The sequence below is a fragment of the Arachis hypogaea genome, chromosome 9, assembly GCF_003086295.3.
Source record: "Arachis hypogaea cultivar Tifrunner chromosome 9, arahy.Tifrunner.gnm2.J5K5, whole genome shotgun sequence".
Lineage (NCBI taxonomy): Eukaryota > Viridiplantae > Streptophyta > Magnoliopsida > Fabales > Fabaceae > Arachis > Arachis hypogaea.
The window spans coordinates 110,984,161-111,006,830 of record NC_092044.1 but is presented as its reverse complement, the minus strand read 5'-3'; the positions used below and the strand labels follow the sequence as shown (position 1 = coordinate 111,006,830).

The 22,670-nt window shown below is 33.8% G+C and overlaps 2 protein-coding genes across 8 annotated transcripts; one reads left to right on the top strand and one right to left on the bottom strand.

Moving 5' to 3' along the window:
• Positions 1–4,571: 4,571 nt before the first annotated feature.
• Positions 4,572–6,113, bottom strand: LOC112711817 (probable membrane-associated kinase regulator 1). Its single transcript, XM_025764540.2, has 2 exons — positions 4,959–6,113; positions 4,572–4,855 (listed from the first exon to the last, which is right to left on the bottom strand). Exons 1-2 carry the CDS (start codon positions 5,989–5,991, stop codon positions 4,833–4,835), a joined length of 1,056 nt encoding a protein of 351 aa, XP_025620325.1. The 5' UTR covers positions 5,992–6,113; the 3' UTR covers positions 4,572–4,832.
• Positions 6,114–14,177: 8,064 nt separating this feature from the next.
• LOC112711815 (cyclin-T1-4) lies at positions 14,178–20,524 on the top strand. Of its 7 annotated transcripts, none has more exons than XR_011866085.1 (9): positions 14,182–14,436; positions 14,860–15,418; positions 15,587–15,668; positions 15,812–15,946; positions 16,190–16,365; positions 16,791–19,482; positions 19,577–19,648; positions 19,743–19,888; positions 20,070–20,524. XR_011866085.1 is itself a non-coding variant. In XM_025764537.2 (7 exons), the coding sequence occupies exons 2-7, from the start codon at positions 14,865–14,867 to the stop codon at positions 20,099–20,101; spliced, it is 1,125 nt and encodes a 374-aa protein (XP_025620322.1). In that variant the 5' UTR covers positions 14,178–14,436; positions 14,860–14,864; the 3' UTR covers positions 20,102–20,524. The 7 variants fall into 7 exon arrangements, 1 of the variants encoding a protein (XP_025620322.1); XR_011866087.1 differs by having other exon boundaries at positions 16,547–19,482; XR_011866084.1 differs by lacking the exon at positions 19,577–19,648.
• The last annotated feature ends 2,146 nt before the right edge of the window (positions 20,525–22,670 follow it).

The window sequence follows — 22,670 nt, the reverse complement described above, 5'->3', positions numbered from 1 at the left end:
CCTTGGTTCTCAACTCCTCCCAAAGAGGCAAGCATCTACCAATCAGTAGTCGCTCAGCTTCAATGTCCTGAATCATTCCTCTTATGACCTTCACAATGGAATAAACGGCTTCTAACTCATTCCAAAAGCCCTCGTTGTTAAAATCATTGATTAAACTAATGAACCCCTGAAGCTGACAAGAAGTATTTACCATCCAATGGTTCTGAGCCTCCAAGTTCCTCAAAGCCTTGGCCTTGAACTTGTCTGCAACAATCCCAACACACCTTTGAACAACACTTCCACTGGCACCAATCACAGTCTCCCACAGAACCTCCTCAGCATAACTGGAAGACACAACTCCACCAGTGAACAAAGCCTTCTGGAACACACTAGTACCATTGGGAAGATTCACCACAAACTTCACCAAATTCTCACCACTACAACACAAACTATACCAATTCATATTCTTCCAACCATCACTAGCCACCTGAAAGAACATGGCATCCCTTATCTTGGCCTCAGACTCAGCCTTGGCCTCACTGAACTTAGCATCAAGCCTTGGACCTGAGATTTCACGCCTCAAAGTATTTGTTGCAGGCAAACCAACCTGGCTTAGAAAAGCCTGAAACTTTCTGTGCTCAATTGTGGCCAGAGACACAGAACCACAAGTCTCATACAACCAATCAGAGAGCAACTCAAGGGCAGAGTTGACCTACTCCTTACTCAAAGCAGGACCAGGTGAGGTCTTAGGGCTCTTGAGCTTCTTCACACTGTCCTCAAACATAGCCAAAGCACACAAATCTTCCTTCCCACCAGACAGCACTAAATGCTGTTGCTGCTGATGATGCTGATGCTGATTATGATGATGGTGCTGGTTCACAGAGTTACCATGCACCTGAGTGTACCCAATTTCACCACCAAAAGGACCAAACTTTGAAGACTCCACCATTGCCAAGGCATGATTTTGATAAGGAACAGATGATGCAGGTGAAGCCCTCTTCCTGCTATTGTTGCTATGGTTCGAACCGGTGTTGACCATTGAGATTGGAAGCGGAGAAGGAACCGAACCGGGCCTCAATCTTGTGCTGAAATTGGGACACAGTACCAAGCACCCTTTCCCTTTATGGCTTTGGTTCGAACCGTGATGAGTGCGTCGAATCGTTTTGTGAGGGCTTTGGCGGCAATGTCATCAGGGGAAGGAAGAGGGTCGGTGGAGTTGGTGGAGTTTGTGGAAGCCATTGTTGGTGTTGGTGTGAAAAGGGTGTCTGAATTTTGTTCCAAAATGGGGGTCTTTGAGGTGAAGGGTCAGAACAGGGTGGTTGTTATGGTGGTTGGGGGTGGTGGTGAGGGTGGTGGCGTCACCATTGGAGTGTGTGTAACTCCAGGGCAGAGCTGTGTGTAACTCCAATTCCTCAAGCCCCTCCTGTGTTTTAAGGACTAATGTGTCCAGGGCAGAACGACATCATTTTGTGTTAGAGGGACTAATGTGTCCCGTTTTCAAAACCTCCATCCCACTTACTTGCCACGTGGGAACGCCAATGAGCCAGGTCAGCATAGGGGGAGCCATCTCAGCGTTTTTCGTCCGCTCTGAGGGTGGCTCATGGACGGAGGGACTAATCGGTCTTATTTTAAGGAACGTCAGGGATTTAAATGTATTTTTCAATGCTCAGGGACGAAAATGTCCTCGGGTTAAAAGGTCAGGAACTAAATTGTCCTTTTCTCTTAAATCTTTATCTAGAGGTTAAAAGGATAATTAAACGAATAAATCAGAACTCCCAATCATTTTCTCTTTAAAATTATGGTTACTCAATTCTGTTATATAAATTACAAAACGGATTTTTTATTTTAATAAATAAATTAATTATAATAATTACTGAAATAAATAATTTAAAAAATATTTATTAAAATAAATAATTTTTTTATCTCAACGAGATAATTTTGCATGTATTTCGGTTACAGTGTAAACGAGATAAGACAGATAGATGCGACACTTATAAATGATATACATATAAAATTATCTCATTGAAATAAGAGAAAAGTATTTATTTTGATAAATATTTTTTTGAATTATTTATTTCTATAATAATTATAATTAATTTATTTATTAAAATAAAAAATCCCAAAACAAAACTCTGGATAATATATTATGAAATGTAACATGAAAGTAATATTATCATGGGTTTTTTCAGATGTCAACTTTTGATTAATGTCACAAAAGAAATTAGGCAACGGAAGATTGATTTCTCATGATGTGTAAATGACACGTTCGTTTTCTTTAATGAATATAATTTCGTGGCTCTCTTCTTCTTCCCATCTGTATGGCTATACGTGATTTCTGGAAGGAAAATGGTGGAAAATTATATTGATTTGTACATATACACATATTATTGAATTATTGAATATGTGTTGTATGATTACTGAAAAGGATGGTAATGGGTAGGATAAGATAGGATAGGGCTTGGATCCAATCTTAATCTTATTAGTATGTTGAGATTTTTATATAAATTTAACTCTATTCTGTCTGTGGGTTGAGAATATTCCAACATTAACTCTACTTGTTTTTAACTCGTAGATATTATCAAAAAATACAATATTATTATATAACTTAATGATAATTTAAAATATAACATACTTTTATATAAAAAAGTATTAAATTATCAATTAATGGTATTTTTTTAATGACTAAAGATCTTATACATTTAGTAAAAAATTTTTGGTTCAACATCTACTTAAAATATATTTTTATATAAATATTTAATATATACATATATAGGGTGCGATTTAGTCGAGTAGAGTCGAGACTCAACCTACACCTGACTCAACTCTCACAAAAATTCTACCCACTCCTTATCCTACCCATTATAGATTGGATTGACAATTCTACTCAACCGAATTGAATCGAGTTAAGTACCTACAAATAAAATACATGTTACCATCCTTAATCACTAACAGAAATCGTTATTGTCACTTTTTTTTTCAGAGTCAAAAGTTAGAACATAATCAAATGAAACTCAAATTGGTTGCCGTGTGCTACCGAACCCCTTGATCATGATATCTTGTTTCATCTATCCTTTCAATTCAATTCTTGCTGGAAATTAAATTAATTAATGAGAAAATGAACATATCATAGATTGAAAATGAATCCTCTTAATTTTAAATTTTAATTAATTGACTGTGATAACCACTGATATGAACATTTGACATGAATTTAAAAAACAAAAAACACTTGACATGCTCAAATAAAATTTTTCAACTGTTATATAATACCATCTAAAAATCAAAGAACATTTTGGGTTATTGCTTTTATTTTTATAGTTAAATGAGATCCTCTAAGAATAATATCTTCAATGACTGTGATTTTGAACAATGACTACTTATATTAAGATCTTTTTAATTTATAATAAAGTGATACACTGATAACTAAGGTGCAAACATATGTTACATTAAGTAATTTAGTAAAATATGCCATATATTTAATAATTTTCTATTATTATCTCTACATAAAGACATTTTTATATAAATAATCACTCTTTTACTATTCATCAATGCTTAGGCTTAGGTCAAGTTGCATTTTCTTTTATGAGCTATATAAATATTAAAATAGAATTGAGCTGGAAAATTCTATGTTATTATTTTGTGACAATTATGGAGCATTCCATCGCTGAAAATATTCATTTTCCCAATTGAATCTAGTTGCAAAGAATATAATTGAATGATGTAGATTGTCATTGAGTCTATCAATAAATAAAATGCGAATCCTATGGTGTCTATGAATTGGTGTCTAAAATTTTACTTAACTTATTTTTTGATTTTTTAAAAATTATTTATTATTATATCTTTTAAATTAAATATTATTTTTTAATTTTTTTAATAAATAGACACTACTTTTTAGACGCTATTGTATTTACGGATTTACCTAAATAAAAAATGAGTTACATTACTATGTCCTCTTGTGCCATATATCTACTTATAATTTTTTTTATTTAGCTAATTATTTAAATCACCAAAAAAAAATACATTTTACTAGTGAAAAATGACCTATATCATTCCTTGAAAATAACTTATATATATATTTATTAGTCAACTTGTTTCTTCTGCAATTTAAGAGAATAATATTAGTATATTAACTATTGGTCATGGTGTATTTAGTTTTAATTATACACGAAGAAAATAAAACAACGATAATGTTGGCAAATTCAAGCTGCAGAATCAAGTAAGCTACCCAAGGTAGCATAGCATAACAGCGTCCTATATAATATGAATATATATATAGCAACCTATGCATTTTTCGTCCTTTAAATTTAATTAGCCATAAATGAGAGTTTAGATATAGTACCACTCCTATATTAGATTAGATATGAGTTTAACACTGCCTTATAGGCACATCTATAATCTATAATATTAATTATTCAGTCAGTCCTACAGCTATACAACCCTATAACACAGGGCGGCTCCATTAATTTGCATTAGACATATCACACTAAATGCCCCTTAAATACCATTTAACAAAAGTCAATCTCCATAATCAATCAAATAATTAACTTAAGAGATTCTCATCAGCTACAAAGGAATCTTGTTGCATAGCAGCTAAATAATTAATAATCCATGATGATGAAGTTAATTAATTAATGTAATTATTATACACACCACACACAAAAGTAGTAAAATTACACTTTGAAAGGGCATGATCATAAACGGTCATAAAGGGTTCCGATTTTCCGTGCTATCTTACCATGCAACTCCTTTTACATCACTTTCATGTCAGATTCCGTAACGTGAGAAATCACAGACACACAAAAGTAGACATAGAAAAGGCAACCCTTTTTTTTTTCAGAACATAATTTTGGGTTTAATCAGATCCTGAAACAAACTGCACCTGCATGTGACCAAAAACAAAAATAAAAATATAACATTTTTAAAAAAATAATAATAACCTAGTTTCGTTTTAATTAATTAATTAATTATATTTGGCTACTGACCATAGTCTTTGTTCTGAGCCAACGAGTTCTTGCAATGAGCGATGGCTCCTTGGATTGCGTTCTGCAACTCTTCCGTTGTCGAAGTGTCAGCGTAAGAGAACCCTCCGGCGGTGGAGAGAACACCGGAGTGTGTCGGAGAGGACCTCATGGACGAAGGGCAGCTTGAAACGTAGATGCTCTTTCGTCGAGGGTAGTTCAAGTTTCCCGAGAAGGAAGAATGCCACGAAGAAGAAACCAGTGCGCTTTTGTTGATCTCCGTCGTTTCCTTCTTCAAGCAGGAAAATGATGATGAAGGAGGAGGAGGAGGAGGAGGAGCATTCTGTGTTTCCATGGCGGATCTCTTTGCTACTTTTTTCGAAGACGACGATGAGACTTGCGTTGTTTGCTGGTGATCCTTATGTTTGTGAGAGAACAACAATGGCTTCTTCACTTTGTTCAGATACTTTCTTATAACCTCCTTGGCGGTGCTTCCCATTTTCTTCACCGACCTTGAGGGTTCAGAAACGGAAACAGAGACGCTCTCATGAGTTTCGACGCGGTTTTTGCGGAAAACAGAGGAGAATCTAGAGAACGAGAAGTACTTGTTGTTGTTGTTGTTGTTATTGATGGCGGTTTTCTTGTCGCAGTGGAAGGCATTGTTGATGGTGGTGTTATGGCGGTTGACGAAGTTGTTTTCGTCGTCGGTGACAGAGCTGGGGCGGGAGGAATCGCAGTCGTAGGTGAAGGAGGAAGAGGTGGAGGTGGTGCTGGCGGTGGAGTGACGTGGCGCGGCGGCGGAGGAGGAGGAAGAGAGGAGGAGAGTGCGGACCATGGAGATGCGAGGGGAGAGATGAAGAGGGAGGAGCTGGCCTTTGTAGAAGAGCTCATCGGCGGGGCAGAGAAGAGTGGAGGATTTTCGAGGTGAGATTGAGATTGTGAACTCGAAATCTGAAGATGAAGAAGAAGAAGAAGAAGAAAAGGAATGGGTTGGAGATGGTGGAAGAGTGCATGAGTGTGAAGAAGGGTTTGGTCTATTATTACTTCTTCTCCCCATCTTGTTTCTTCATTCATCTACTGCTGTTGTTCTTTCAAGGTAAAAAAAAAGAGTTTTGGTTATTGACCAAGATTCTGCCATTTATACACCTTTCAATGACTGGTCAATGCTTCTTCTCTCACAACAATGCCACGTGACTATCACGTGATTTATAGTAAGCTCATTTTGTTCTCTCTTTCCACGCCACGTTGCAGCCTGTTATGAGAAATTGGAACTTGGTTCCAAGGAGAGCCTTGGAGAGGTTACTCTTCTTGAGGCATTAATTAGGGGTTAACCGAAGAATGCCTTCTTTAAAAAAAAAAAAAAAAAATTAAACAATTCTTAATTTTATTACAAATGCACTTATATTACACTCATACATATAATATTTACAAGTTTTATATATTTTTAGTTTAGTAGTTTAATTAATTTAAAAAGAAAATTTAAATAATAAATATTTATATTAAAAATAATTTATAAATAAATTATTTTGTATTTAATATTTTAATTTTAAAAGTGTTTATTTAAAAAATATATAATAAAAATATTTTTATTACGAGAAAATTTATTTTTTAAATTTTTTTATAAACACTTAAATAACTTTTTTAAAAAATTATAATTTATTTTTAAAAATTATACTACACATTAATATCATTATTTTTTATAAATTAAAAACTCAAAAAAATAATTTTAAAAATTTTTCAAATAGACTCTTAATGTAAGACATATATAATAACCACTAAATTAAAACTTCACTTACACTGAAAAATACATTTTGAAAGTTGCTTTTTCGAAGATTAGTTATTTTTTTTCTTGTTCACGGTATTTCGAATTCGACAGGTCAATGATTAATCCGTCACGAATCTGAATTTCATTTAAAAATCTGTCACTAGCCAATAAATTACTGCATACACATGACAAAATTTAAACTCTCAACATTTATATAAAAGAACAAACCAGCTAATTACTCAATCAATCTAAATTGGTTCTCCAAGATTAGTGGTTAAAGATCAATCTCTTTTATTTATTTTTTTGGTGGAGGCCCATGGCCAAACCGCCTTGGTTCTACAACACAAGATGGATACTTAGACACTTACAATACAGCTTGAGACGGATGATTCTCCTATGGTACTTTGCAGTGTTTTTCACGTGCTCCTTCTGCCCTTCTAGATTTTCTTAGTATCTCTCTGTTGAATGTTGCTCTAACTAGAGAATAAAAATACAAAGTAAAAAATACCATTTTTACTATAAAAAATTAAGAGTCCACACATTTATTCATGAATTAAGGATATTAGTTTTGCATCTACTAAAAATGAATAGTTACTATTTTTATTTTTACAAATTTAAAATATTGATAAATTTAGATAAATAAAATTATTGTGTTTGATTATTTTTGTCATGTAAAATATCTTACATGTTAAATTTGTTATGATTTTATACTTTTATAAATAAAAATTGTAATTCATTCTGTAATTCTATACTTAAATCAATTTAATTACTAAATCTTGTATTAGGAATAAATATGTTCAAATTATCTAAAAAAATTAAAAATACCCGCAATATCTTTAGTGGAAAGAAAAGAAATAAATATAAAGAAAATTAAAAAAAATTGAGTAAAATTTTATTTTTTTAAAAATATGTTTGGACGAAAGAAAAAATAAAAAGAAGAAATCATATATCATGTTATGGAAAGATAATTTTATTTTTATATATTTTAAAATGTATTAATAGAGAATAATATTAAAATATTAATATAAATATACTTTTCTTTTATTTTATTTTCATCTAACGTTAGAGGAAAAAAAATTCAATAGATCTCACTTCCTTTTTTACACTTTTTTTTTTTACTTTTTCATTTAACTATACAAATTTTTTTTCTTTTTTTATTTTCACTTTAAACAAACACATCTTTATAGACGGTTGTTAAAAGAGTAAATTGTATAATACTAATTTTTTTTGTGACTAAATTGTATAATACTAATATTCTTTTGAAAAAAATTTGAATCATCTAAATTATTAACTGGTTCAAATAATAAAAATATTATATTAACCCAAAAAATTAATTTTTTTATCCAAAATCAATAATATTTTATTAATAGAAATAAAAAAAATAAGTGTCCATATTACAAGGACTTAACAAAGTAAAAGAGGATCTTCTAAAGACATCAGAAACGAATAAAACCTGAAATCAAAAGAAAAAAGTGAACATTAGTAATAAAAACTAAGAGGGAGATTAACGCAGAAGATCTTGCCGTTCTTGATATAGCTTTCTCGTCGAAGCTATCACTTCCGTTGAGCTGCAACATTTGCACTCGAAAATTCAGCTATTCTGTTATTTTCAGGCCATCCAAATTCTATAGAGTTATTGCAACCAATTACAGTAGAGATTTGCCTCCTATTTTGTCGTGTGCTTGAACCGCCATCATCCATAACTGAATTCGATAATATCTGAACAAGATAAACACCAATTGAGTTAGCTAACATGTATCTATGTTAGTGTTATTAATTACAGAAGTTTACGTATAAAAATTATAAAATTTAAAATTTAATATATTTGTTTTTTTTATCAAAGAATGATTTTATTGATTTGTTGAAATAGACGGTCCAAAATAGGACAACACTAGAAGAAGATGGTTCCACCAATTACATTGATTAACATGAGATAAAGTTAACTTTAAGAAAGAAATAAACAAATAGAAAAATAACATTGGGGAAGAGAGAATTAGCAACAAGGATTCCTGCTGGAAAAGAAATCCTCCACGAGCTTTCTGGCCTCTTTAACAACTTCAACACATGAGATCGTTTTATGTTCGAAGACTTGCAAGTTACGCGCCAATCAAATCTTCCATAAGGTGATTGCAGCAAGGCTCCGTCGTTGTTTTCATTGGGTTCCACCACCGCATCGAATTACTATCTCCCTCTACCATTTCCATAACACTGTGGTATGTCCAAGTAAGCCAAATTATCAATTTTTTTCCATACTTGCTCAGCCTGAGGGCAATGAATTAAATAATAAATAATTGATTCTGGTTCATTTATGCATCTAGGACACTGGAGATTCACATTCGAAAATCTGGACTGCAGCTTGAGTTTAACTGGGAGTCCTCCATGAATAGCTTTCCACAAAAATACCTTCACCTTTGCTGGGGAATGTAAGGACCATATCGATTGCCACACATCTTTTTGCTTGAAGACTTCCAGGAGGAACTCTATTGGTAAGTGAAAAAATTGAAATGCAATTCGGTATCCTAAGTTCACTTTGTAAGTACCACTTCTGTCTTTTGCCCAAATTAGTTTATCTTGTTGCTCTGTTCTTTGGATTTGGATAATCTGCTGAGCTATAGTGGGGAAAAACTATCTTTGATGAGCTGTATATTCCAATTCTCGTCTGGAAGCAGCAATTGGTTCACCCATTGTAGGTTGTGGTTGGGATTAATTAATTGGGATCTCTGAATCTTTTCTTTGTTATCACCCCAAGACTCTTCAAAGATAGGAATCATACTGCCACTCCCCACTTGCCATTTAACACCCTTTTCAATAACCTTCCTGGCTTCCTGCCTTCTAGCATACTTCTCCAGGCCTAAGAAGGGTTGTTACCTGGTAGGGCTTTTAAGAAATTGGAGAAAGAAAAATATCTACTTTTAAATACCTTGTAAATTAGAGAATTTGTCTTGGAGAATAACCGCCAGCCTTGTTTGTCTAGCATAGCTAGATTGAAAGCTTTGAGATCTTTGAATCCTAGTCCCCCATGACTTTTGTCTCGACATACAGTGTCCCAACTTAGCCATTGCTGCTTTCTTTCATCACCTCTTTGGCCCCACCAAAACAGCATCATCTTTCTTTGAATATTCTCTAAGAGAGATTCTAGCATCTTAAAGTAGCTTAATGTGTAAATAGGAATCGCAGTCCTCACTGCCTTAATCAGCACTTTCCTCCCACTCATTGATAATAGCGATCGTTTCCGCAGCTCAGTTTCTTCACAGTCTTATCTTATATGTATTTAAAGGTTTTTCGTTTTGATCGTGACATAATTACAGGTAGACCCAGATATTTATCTTGGGCTCCAACATGTGAAACCTGAAGGAGTTGTGCAAGCTCTGCCCGAATCTGCTAAGGAGTATTTTGACTGAAAAAGACTGATGACTTATTCAGGTTAACAATCTGGCCGCTAACTCTGGTGTAGTCTTGTAGGATTTGCATTAATCTTTGGCATGTTTGAACATTTGCTTTACTAAAGAGGACGGAGTCGTTTGCGAAAAAGAGATGACTGATTGTAGGGCACCTCCGGTTTAATTTAAGTCCAGAAAATTGTTGTCTCTGTTCTCCTCTGTGGAGCAGATAAGATAAACCCTCTGCACAGACTAGGAATAGATAGGGGAAAGAGGATCTCCTTGTCGGAGTCCCCTTGTTGGCTTAAACAAGCCGTGAGAGTGTCCTTCCACAGTAACAGAGTAAGAAACTGTCGTAACACATTCCTTCATCCAGTCTATCCATTTTTTGCAAAAACCAAGCCTCTTCATAACCTCCCACACAAAACTCCATTCAACCCGGTCATAGGCTTTGCTCATGTCAAGTTTAAGTGCTAAGTCGTACTCGCCATACTTCTTATTCTTCAAGTAATGCATGTATTCGTGGGCTATTAATATGTTATCACTAATTAACCGACCTTTGATAAATGCACTTTGGTTCCCACTAATTACTTTATCCATCACTCCTTGCATCCTATGCACCAGAATTTTGGCTATTATCTTGTAGAATACCGTGCTCAAACTGATTGGTCTGATATGCCCCATAGTATCTGCCCCTGGAACCTTTGGAATCAAACAAATTTGGGTGTGATTGAGGGAACGCAGCATCTTTCCCCCCTGAGAAAAAACTTCTGACATCCATAGTTACATCTTCTTTAATAATACTCCAATAAAATTGATAAAACTTTGCTGTGAACCCATCCTCTCCTAGTGCTGAGAATGGGTTAATAGAGAAGACTGCACACTTGATTTCTTTATCACAGATCGGCCTTGTGAGAATTCTGTTCTCCTTTCTATCCACTTTAACCTCTATACCTTCCAGAGTCTCCCCCCGGGTCAATTGGATTCGAAGTTGTGAATAAATTTTCAAAGAATTCTTGGGCTATTCTGCCAATTTCTTCCGTCTCTGATTGGTACTGACCGCTTTCATCTTTGAACTTTTCAATCTTGTTGTGTTTATTTCTTGAACAAAATTTAGAATGAAAAAATTTTGTATTTTGATCTCCCCATTGTAACCAATTGACTCTAGATTTCTCCTTCCAATACCTCTCTTCTTTCTCATAAGCATCTTCTAGAGTTGCCTCAAAGATGAGAATATGCTGCTTGTTGGCTCCGGCCCCCTTCAGTTTCTCGACTTCTAACTTCTGCTTGGTCTCTTCTATTATCTTAGCCGAGTTGCCTGGCTTCAATTTCAGTCACTCAACAATGTTATGTCGACATTGTTTGAGTTTATTGAATAGCCTAAACATAGGAGAACCTAAGTATTATGTCTTTCATGCATCTGTTACCATAGTAGTAGCCATCTCTTCATCCCCACACCACCTTTTTTGAAAGTGGAAACGTCGTTTTGGCCTCCGACCCTGCAGTTCTGATTCCAAAAGAATAGGTCTATGATTTAACCCTTGATCCTCCAAATGCAGAATTTTTATTGTTGGGTAATCCTGCCTCCAATGATTAGAAACCAGACAACGATCTAACCTCTCTCTGATAAAAGAGTCTCCAAACTGCCTGTTGTTCCACGTGTATTTAATTCCTTCATACCCCAAGTCACTTAAATTGCCACCATCAAGAAAGTTCTGAAACTTTTCAACAGAACTAGTTGCTTTAGGCCTCCCTCCCTTCTTCTCATGATGAGCTAGAATAGCATTAAAGTCTCCCAGAACTAAGAATAATTCCTCTCCCGAATTGAGAATTTGGAGTAGCTTATCAAACTGCCTACTCTGTTGATTTTTTTCACTATGCAGGTGCACTGCAATCACATTCTAAAATTTGTTTCTGCTAGTATCCAGAACTTTAAAATAGATAAAGAAGCTTGCTGATTCCATGATATTAATATGCACCTCAGTCCGCCATGCTAGCACCAAACCTCCAGCAACTCCTATAGGATTCACACAAAAACTGTTCGGAAACCCCAACCTCTCACACTGCCTTGTAAGAAATGAAGAATTGTTCTTTGTTTCACATAAGAACATCACTTCGGGGGAATGAGATCTGTTGATCCCTTGTATGTTGTGAATTGTAAGGGTCTTCCCCAAATTCCTACAATTCCACATCAACATCTTCATTGACCTTTGGGTGCCAATTGTGGGTTGGCAACCTCTCCCGTTTCAGCTGCCTCGATATCCTCATGCTCTGCCTCCGTTTCAATCTCGCTACTTCTCCTCTTAATTCCAACAACAGAACTCTTCCCCGGCTCCACTTTCCTAGCTAAGTGTTTCAGATTTTGTTTTTTGTTGCCAAGTTTGTTGATATTAAACGCCCCATCATCTTGGTTAGCTCTCATTTCTGCAACTGAAATTGTTGTCGTGTCTTTCGTTATTATAGCCTTCTCAATAGCATTAGTTGAATTTGAAGTAGCTTCTTTCACATTCTGCATTAATACCACACCCAATGTTTCTCCTTGCTTCAATTGACTAGAGTTCTCCTTTTCTTATATTGAGAGACCAGCGAGACTTCTCAGCATACTAACCGGGGTTGGTTTTTTGCGCCGATCATTACTCTGCCAGCCCGCCTTTTGTTGATTAAAATTGGGGTTCTCCTTTATTTCCTCTATCTTTCTCCCCACCTGGTCCGCCCTCAGCCATTCCCCCCACTTCTCCTCCTTATCCCCCTCATGGTTCTCCATACTTAGGTTACTGGAACAGTTCCTGAGTTCATGACCTAGATGGCCACAAAGAAAACAGAAACTTCCAATTCTTTCATATTTCAGTCGAATCTCCATAATCTTCTTATTTGGCCCTGCGATTTTTATCACCTGTTTTAACTTCTTTGTAATGTCTAGATCGACTCTGACTTTAATAATTTTGGTCTCCCTTCCTTTCATCAGAAACAACCCCACCTCTAGCACCTCTCCCATCGAGTCACCAATCTTCCTTCCCAATTCTTTTGTTTTACAATATTCTGGTAGTCCCCATAGTTGGATCCAAATTGGGACAATTGAGAAATCTTCTGTTGCTACTTCCATATCCGGACACCACCATTTGACATTAAATATATAATTCTTGAACAACTAAGGAGCCTCCTTCTCTATTTGGAGTAAGTTTTGTTCCTTCTCAAAAAAGAACTGGAAAACATTTTTACCATGATCTATCACTCTTATTCCCTCCGGCTGTCTCCATATAGCTGTCATGGCAGGATCTATTGTACCAATAGTGAACAAACGATCCGTAAGCAATCTTCCCACTAGGCTTCTCCTACATTCTTCCAAACCCCTTTCAACATCGATTGAGTCAAATAGGATTACTCCCTCCCTTCGTAGCTTATCATTCTCCTCCTCATTAGCCATCTCAATCACTTCCCTTCCCAACTATAATTACGATCCAAGAGATTTCTACTGAGATGAGAATTTTAAAATTCTCACAAGAACCTCAGTTGGCAGCCTAACACCCTAACAGAGTAGCTAAACCCTAGCAGAGCACTGAGATGAGAAATTTTAAATTCCCACTCGAATAAATATCTATAAGGAAACTCGTTAATAGAACATCATAAGAAGAAAAAAAATAAAATAAAAAAATGAAAATAAAATAAAATAATAAAAAAATAAAATAATAAAATAATAAAAAATAAAAAAAATTTATTAAACCTTATACCTATGTTTATTGTTTCACACTTTTCAATATATATTTCATTTTCTAATATGTATTGTATATAAATATATGTCATAATATTCAAACACACCTTTAATTTGTTGGTCAATTGATATAAGCTTCTATTATTGTTACACATTGTTATTAACCTCTTATTAAAGTATTTATATTATGATGCAAAAATGTTAAAGTTATATGGAGTTTTCAAAAACAAATTTTTTATTGATATTATAAAATATAGCAATGGTACAATTAAATATTTATGAAAAACTTTTATCACATGAATTTGATGAAAGTTTATTTTTTTCCTATTTGAAATATGTAAGTGCTAGTTTTAAATGGTACATATTTAATATTTTCTTCTTTAAAGTTTAAACGGGTTAATAATTTTGGATCCGGTTGGATACTAACTCCATTACTCCAACCTGACCCAACTTTTAAAACGTAGATAATGTTTGCCGTTTTAGACAATCCTCCTCTTCCTTTTTGACCTTCAAATACAAAGCTACTACCTTTCAATTCCATTCCCAATCTTTTCTTCTTCAAAACCCTAATTCCGATCTCCAATATCCAATCTGAAATCAAGTAATTTCTCTGCTGATTTCACCAGATCGGCTTCGCTGATTACTCAGGTATATTTACCTCCTTTTATTTATCTTCTCTTTCGATTATCTTTTTCTGAGGTTCTGATTCTTGAATTGTATTTGTTTTTGTTGCACGAGATCTGCTTGATTAAATCTCATATGTAAATTATGTGTTTCTTTTTGCGTTGTTGTTCGTGAATTCAAGCTGGCTTTTTCTTTTCCTGAGCTTGATAAATCCCAAAGATAAAAATTTCTTTTCTACATATTCCATGATCATGCGAATTACCTTCAGATGTATGGTTTATTAATAATTATAAGATCATAGAACGCTGATTTGATTTGTTCCAGCTAGAATTTGTTATCTTTGACAAAGACTGGTCGTCATGAAATTGAAATTTTATTGTATCAAATACTTTCGAAGGAAACATGCAATTTTCTGTCTAAATTTGGTTGTTTATGTGATTTTTCCAGGAATTATGTCTTTTGTGCGGAATTTTGAACCGGAAGGAAGACATCTACACGGAGGTTATAGGTCCACCTATGACGGTAACAACTTTGGCAACAATAATAGGAAAAGGAGCAGGAATGATTATCATCACAGGAACTATAATATTCAGAATAACAACTGGGCAAATTTTGGGGACCATGGTGGCAACTGTAATTTTTACAGGGCTGATCATGCTAATTATGCTAAGTACGATGCTGTCCCAGCATCCTTGAAAAGGAGAAAATATGCAGCTCCTGCTTGGGAAGATAGCCAGATGTACTATCTTCCATACACTGTCCAAAACAATTTCTCATCAGCCAATTTCCAAGCTCCTCCTACAAGATCCAATGCGGATACATCAACATCTGCTAGCTTGCAGCTTGATTGGTCTATATTTGAAGATGATAAGCCATCCTTCATGTCAAGGGACGAGATTGACAGATATTCTCCATCAAGAAAAGATGGCATTGATGTGCGTCACGAAACACACTTGCGGTACTCCTATTGTGCTTACCTCCAGAACCTTGGAATGCGGCTTGAACTGTAAGACTCATCACTCATATTATCTGACATGGTTATAGCTGCCCTTGTCCCAGTGGTGGGGTTGAAAACTTCATTAGATATATGCTTGCGATGTTGTTGTTATGGATTTAGTTCATTGCATGATACTATTTTGTGCCAATGTGAAAGCATGACATGATTTTTTAACAGGCCTCAAACTACCATTGGGACGGCTATGGTTCTATGCCACCGATTTTTTGTTCGGAGATCACATGCCTGCCATGATAGATTTGTGAGTTCTATTTCCCTCTAAATTTTAAGGCATGTTTCAGAGATAGCGACATCCGTGGTCTGATTCTATGCAAGTAGGTCTGATTCTATATCATGTAAATGGTTCAAGCTCCATGTTTTTTAATTTTTTGTGTTGTGCTACAGTTGATTGCTACTGCTGCCCTTTTCCTAGCTGCAAAGTCGGAGGAATCGCCACGCCCTTTGAACAATGTTTTGCGGGCATCTAGTGAAATCTTACATAAACAAGATTTTACTATGTTGTCCTATCTTTTTCCTATTGTGAGTATACTTCTGACTGCCCAAAGTTGTCTCCTATATATTATGTTTCTTGTGGAAGATATCCAGAGAATATTAAATAGTCTAGACTCCATCACCTCTTACGTGGCTATGCCCGATATGTTCGTAAAATCAAGCATGAAAATGATTGCCTATTAAGATGATATTTAATCTCTTTATATTGCCATTGAATACTAGTTTAACAGATAGTAATTTACAATTGTACTGAATTGATTTGTGTCGCAGGATTGGTTTGAACAGTATCGTGAGCGATTGTTTGAGGCTGAACAGTTGATTCTGACTACCCTAAATTTTGAACTCAATGTGCAACATCCATATGCACCCCTTACATCTGTTCTTAACAAATTAGGTCTATCAAAGACCATTTTGGTGAACCTGGCTTTAAACCTGGTCAGTGAAGGGTGAGTTTTCTTCTCTTAATCCTGCACCTTCTACAATTGCTGCAGTGATGTTTGTTTATACCATTTATTTTAAGAAGAGAACTGATTGACTCATGTCAAATTGGTTCAATGCTTTTAGACATTCAATTTGTTTGAGTGCCCTTTCATTGGTTTCTGACTTGCCTCCTGTTATCTAATACAGTGATTGGAATGAAAATTACTAGTTTAGTAAACAGCTCATGTGGGGCACTGGGTGTGTTAAACCTCAAGCAATAACATGTCTTGAGGTCTGGAGATCTATTGGCTGAGGAAGATACATTGGTCTTTACCCTTCTAAATTTTGGTGCAAGATAGTGTTGATTCTCAAAATGTTGTTCTTTAGTCCAACATCTGTGTATGTATTCTGTCATGGGATATTGATTCTTTTGGCATGCATATAATTGCAGGATATTCACAAGATTAGCGTGCTGGCCTATATGATATTCTTAGCTGGCGGATTGATATGCTGTTCATGGAAAGTTTTGTTTTACATCTGAAGTTGAACTGCTGATGTCTAATGGATTGCTTTAGTCTGAATATGTCCCATGGAATCTTATTGGGGCTACCCGAGATAGCTACAGGAGCCCCAATCCAGATTTTCCATCCAATGCCTTGTAGTTGCCGATGACCTTGAGCCGAATGTGCTCTTGTTGCTCATTTAGTAAAAGGGTTGGAAGATCATGAAATGATCTGAAATAAACCAACAAAAAAATTCACACAGACCAAAATTCATAAATGGACCGAGTCATTTGTTGTCCTGGAAAAAAAGAAGTCTCAGCTAAAAAGGGTTGAAAGATCTTAGAAATGGTTTTGCTCTTTTAATTAATGGTTGGAGATCATAGAAATGATCTGAAAAAACCAACAAAAAATTTCAAATAGTCCAAAATTGAAGCATGGACTAAGTTGTTTGTTGAAAGGGAAAAAGAAAGATCATAGCCAGTCAAATGGATTGGGAGATCATACATTGCTTTTTTAGTAAAATGGGTTGGATGGTCATACAAATTAGAAATTATTTGAAAAAACCAACAAAAATTTTCAAATATTCCAAAATTCAGATATGGTCTGGGTCATTTCTTATCCTGAAAAAAAAAAAATGCATGTCATTCCTCAGTTGACAAGATGTTGATGTCTTTCCTGCTCAGTTCCTATGCTGATACTGAATTTTTGTTTATTATCCCTTTTTTCTTGTACATTTATTTTTTGTTTCTTAAAAAAATGAAGCTTTTCACGTGTTCTAGTAATTGGTTAGTGATAGCTGTTAATGCTATCTTATAATTGAAATTTCTTTGGTTTGTGAAAGTTGTCCTAAATTCCCCCATTCTCCAACCACATTGAATTTGTTGGTCAATCAAATGGAATAGTTTGGACAGCTTTCTCTTCCACGAGTGTTTTAAATTTTGAAATTATTTCTTTTATCCCAGTTTAGACTTTAGTGTAAGAGTGAGTGAGTGTGTGTGTGCGTGCGTGCATATTTTATTCTTTAGTAACTTCTAAATGATGAATATTATTTTTAAAAATTTGTACTGATTTTTCATCTGTTCAAGTGATTCGTTTTCTAGTTTCTTTGTCCAAGGTTAGGTCTGGTTAAGTTTGTAATGGGAATGGGTATTTTTCATTACAGGAAGAAGAAAGTAATATATGGCTATTTAAAATTGTCAGACTCTTAATTCCATTTTTAAAAAGTTTCTTTAGTGTAGCATTCCCAGGGATCCAATTGTGATATACGAGCATTGTTCATGATTTGGAATTGGTCTGTTCATCCTTTGTGTAAACCTAGGTTATTTCAAAATGTAGATGTTGAACCTCCCAAATTGAAATCCATTATGGATGTGTGTCGTATATTTAGGGGTAGACGACTCAAAGGCAAAGCCTAGATGCGTGGCTAGCGTGTGTTTGCAGTTCTAGATGTCTAACTCCTTTTACTTTAGTGGTTTTCCTGTGTTTGTAAGACAAACTTGTGCCGTTTATGTTTCTGTTCATCTGGTAATAGTTGATCTCTTAATTTTAAAAGTTCCTAAATTTGCTTATTGGATAGAGTACTGGTTCTGTAGTCGAAAAGAAATCAGCCATATCAAGGTCATCATTTTTAGGTTCTATGACATGAAATGCATGCTGCCATTTTTCTGGATTTGATTGTTATGAAAAAATGTATTTATTTGCTGAAGAGATGTATTTTTTAAAGGTTTAGTTCCATTTTTACATGCTTATTATTTAGCAATATACGTAAACCAAATAAATAAATAAAATATAAAAGAAATTGATCTATTATGAACCAGTTTGTGAGAGCTTAACAAACTAAACATCCAAATTCTTTTTCAGAGGAACTTAATTCAAACTCTGTAATAATAAGCAAGGTAAAAGCCACCCCACACATTTTTTAATGAGTGGGGCAGCCTGAGTGGTTCACTGGTGGCTCTGCTTCTTTTAAGCATATGTTTATATATTTGACAAAAAGAAAATAATTTATTAATCTTTGTTATTGCTCATCAATGTTGAGTCTGTTAGCACTATGAATTCTTGATCTCCATTGACCATTGCTTTAGTTTTTTGCAATTTATATGGTATTGTGTTGAGAACTGTGTAGCACCTTAAAAAAAATTAAAAACAAAAAAAACTTCCCTTTGTAGCACTTTTAATGCTCCAGAAAGTTCTGCACAATTTCTCTGAAAATTATAATGTACTCCATGTTGATAATTAAGGGAGGTTTGCTCCTGTTTTGTTTTATCCCTGTTCCTTGGGAAATGGAACAATTGATATCTTAGGCGGCTGGTGTTTAGTGTGGAATAAGTTGCATTCATAATAAGCATTCCAATGTGCATGAATGCATGATAGCAAGAGTCGTCAGGTCAAAATGTTGAGCAGAAGATGTGGCATTGGCATTAGCTTTGAAAGATTCAGTTGTTTGCAATTTGCAGCGCTACATGCATGCTTTCTCATTTTAATTGCATGTACTTTGGGAGTTTAAAGCCCCTACAGCAGATTTGATCCTGGAAGTATGTTCTCTAAATGAGTATAAGATATTGCTATAGTTTGGTATATCAGCAATCCTGCACAGATTCTTGGAATATTATTCTTCCTGAGTTGCTGCTTGTATAGTTGGTAAGAAAAGTTAATAAATTTGTGCTTTTCACTTGGTAGGAATGTTGAATATGTTTGTATGATCTAAGTTTATATTCCCTGCTTATTGTAATAGCTGACTTGATCTGTCATGGTAGAATCATATGCTAAGTTGTCCAGAAATCTTCTATTAGTGTTGCCTCGGATGGTTAGTTTGCCTATTTCTAGCTATTTGTGTTGACCAATGCTGGCGGTAGTTATTTGTCTCGAATGACCTTCTGAAGCCGAAACATGTATTGCAGGCTTCGGAGTTCTCTTTGGCTTCAATTTAAACCTGAACATATTGCTGCTGGAGCTGCATATCTTGCTGCCAAGTTTCTCAACATGGATCTTGCTGCTGATCGGAACATCTGGCAAGAGTTCCAGACAACACCATCCATTCTTCAAGGTAACCTCATCCCACATCCTTTTTTAATATCAAGATTAGGATAAATCTTATGCAGTTAAAATTGAGCGATCTTTATTATTTTGGAAGGTATCTTCTTGAATCGCTGTCGGCCTACTTTTTCAGCTGCGAAAAATAGTTTTGTATTTAATATTTTCTGATGATTAATCTCACCTTGTTGCAGATGTCTCGCAGCAATTATTGGAGCTCTTCTGAAAGTATAAAAGAACAAGATAGCATTTACCTTGTAGAGTAGATTCTAAGTACATAGTCAAAATGTCGCAGAGTTGAAATAGTATGAGCCACAGATAATCAGTGTTGGGAAGTTTGATAAATAATTTGGCAGATTACAGATTGAAAGGTGTGACCTATGGTTGTCCTAGTGTTTCAGCATCTCATGTATATTTTTATCAAACCTGGATCACACTTTGCATACATTTCGTTGGTGCAATGCAGTGTGATATACTTTGAATTGTCATCTATACCAACCAGGGCGTCTAGTCTAGTTGAGGAGGAACATTTCCATCATTGGGGTTCCAAGGTGTCAAATTCTGTTTTAATTAATCTTGTAGAAATGGTTTCACGACATAAGACTTTACATAATCGAATTTATAGAAGTTCACTAAATGTTTACTGAAATATTTTGAATCTTGTGCATTGGGAATCCTTTCTTATTGCTACATTCTGGCTGGAAACTCATTTTTGGATTAAGCACCAGACAGGAATTCATACAATTTAATACATGTTTGGAGAGTTTATGCGACCAGATGAAAAGCAGAGATTTGGTGAGCTATCATGGAAATCTTTACATGGATGGGGAGCATTGGATGTAGGTATCATATGGAGACTGTGATACTAAAATATAAGATATGATAATAAATAAAATTTAAGTATATAATGAGACATGTAAAATTAATAATAATACAATAATAATAATGGATAGGAAAAAAAACGCATTTAAGCCAAGGAGAGAAATTTATTATGCATATAAGCCAAACAAGAATCTGATGCAAGAATCAGTCAAAGCACACTTTAATGTAATTCGAAACAACTTTATTCGAATTATATTCCTTAATAATTCGAATCAATACTAATTAGTAGGAACACGTGAGTAGGAGGAAGTTCGAATCAAATTGATTCGAATTACTCATATTTTGAATCAAATGGTAATTCGAATTACACATTGTACAATAAGATGCTAGAAAAAATACTATATAATATAAAAAAAATATACTAAAAGAAGTATAAAACAAGATTATCGTAAATTAATTTTAGTATAAAATTATTAAATATAAATTAATTTTAACTACTATTAGTACATTGAATTAAAAATAATATATAAAAATGTACTTGTATTTATTAAATTTTAATAACATATCAAAATTTAATGACTTTTTAAATATTCTTTCTATAACAGGAGTACATTTTTATATACTTTAAATACTTTATATAAAAATGTACTTGTATTTATCATACAAAAATAAAGTGTTGTGCCAATATAATAATATTATAACATTTTAAATCAATTTTTTCTAGAATTTTAGATTAAAAGCAGCACATGAAAAAGTATTATTGGTATTTTAAAGCTAACTTAATTAAAAAAGATAGAACTGTATTTTTTAAGATTTTATGTACATAATTAGGCTAATTTTTTTTAATATTGATCAAAGATGTGTGTGACACTATGTTATTTGGTTTCAGGTAAGTTTTATTCTACTATAATTTTTTTTAAAGACACAAATCTAAAAAATTTTATAAAACGTCAATGATATTTTCTTTTAAATTAATTTATAAAATTTTTTAGATTTCTGTCTTCTAAAAAGTAAAAAAAAAAATTACAGCAGAGTAAAACTTACCTGAAACCAAATAACATAGTGTCACACACATCTTTGATAAATATTAAAAAAAATTAGCCTAATTATGTACATAGAATCCTAAAAAATATAGTTCTATCTTTTTTAATTAAGTTAGCTTTAAAATACCAATAATGCATTTTCATGTGCTGCTTTTAATCTAAAATCCTAGAAAAAATTGATTTAAAATGTTATAATGTTATTATATTGGCACAACACTTTATTTTTGTATGATAAATACAAGTACATTTTTATATAAAGCATTTAAAGCATATAAAAATGTACTCCTATTATAAAAAGAATATTTAAAAAGTCATTAAATTTTGATATGTTATTAAAATTTAATAAATACAAGTACATTTTTATATGTTATTTTTAATTCAATGTACTAATAGTAGTTAAAATTAATTTATATTTAATAATTTTATACTAAAATTAATTTACTATAATCTTGTTTTATACTTTTTTTAGTATATTTTTTATATTATATAGTATTTTTCTAGCATCTTATTGTACAATGTGTAATTCGAATTACCATTTAATTCGAAATGTGAGTAATTCGAATCAATTTAATTCGAACTTCCTCCTACTCACGTGTTCCTACTAATTCGAATTGAGACCATTCGAATTATGCTTTTATAATTCGTTCCAAATTGATTCGAATTACTTGTATGCAATAGTTGAGAATAATTCAAGCTGTATTGATTCGAATTATTAAGGAATGTAATTCGAATAAAGTTGTTTCGAATTACATTAAAATGTGCTTTGACTGATTCTTGCATCAGATTCTTATTTGACTTATATACATAATAAATTTCTCTCCTTTGCTTAAATGCATTTTTTACCCTTTTACCATAATGATACAATAGAACAGGTCAATACATACCAAGCTTGATCGAATAATTCCAGTTCATTGTATAATCAGTATTATA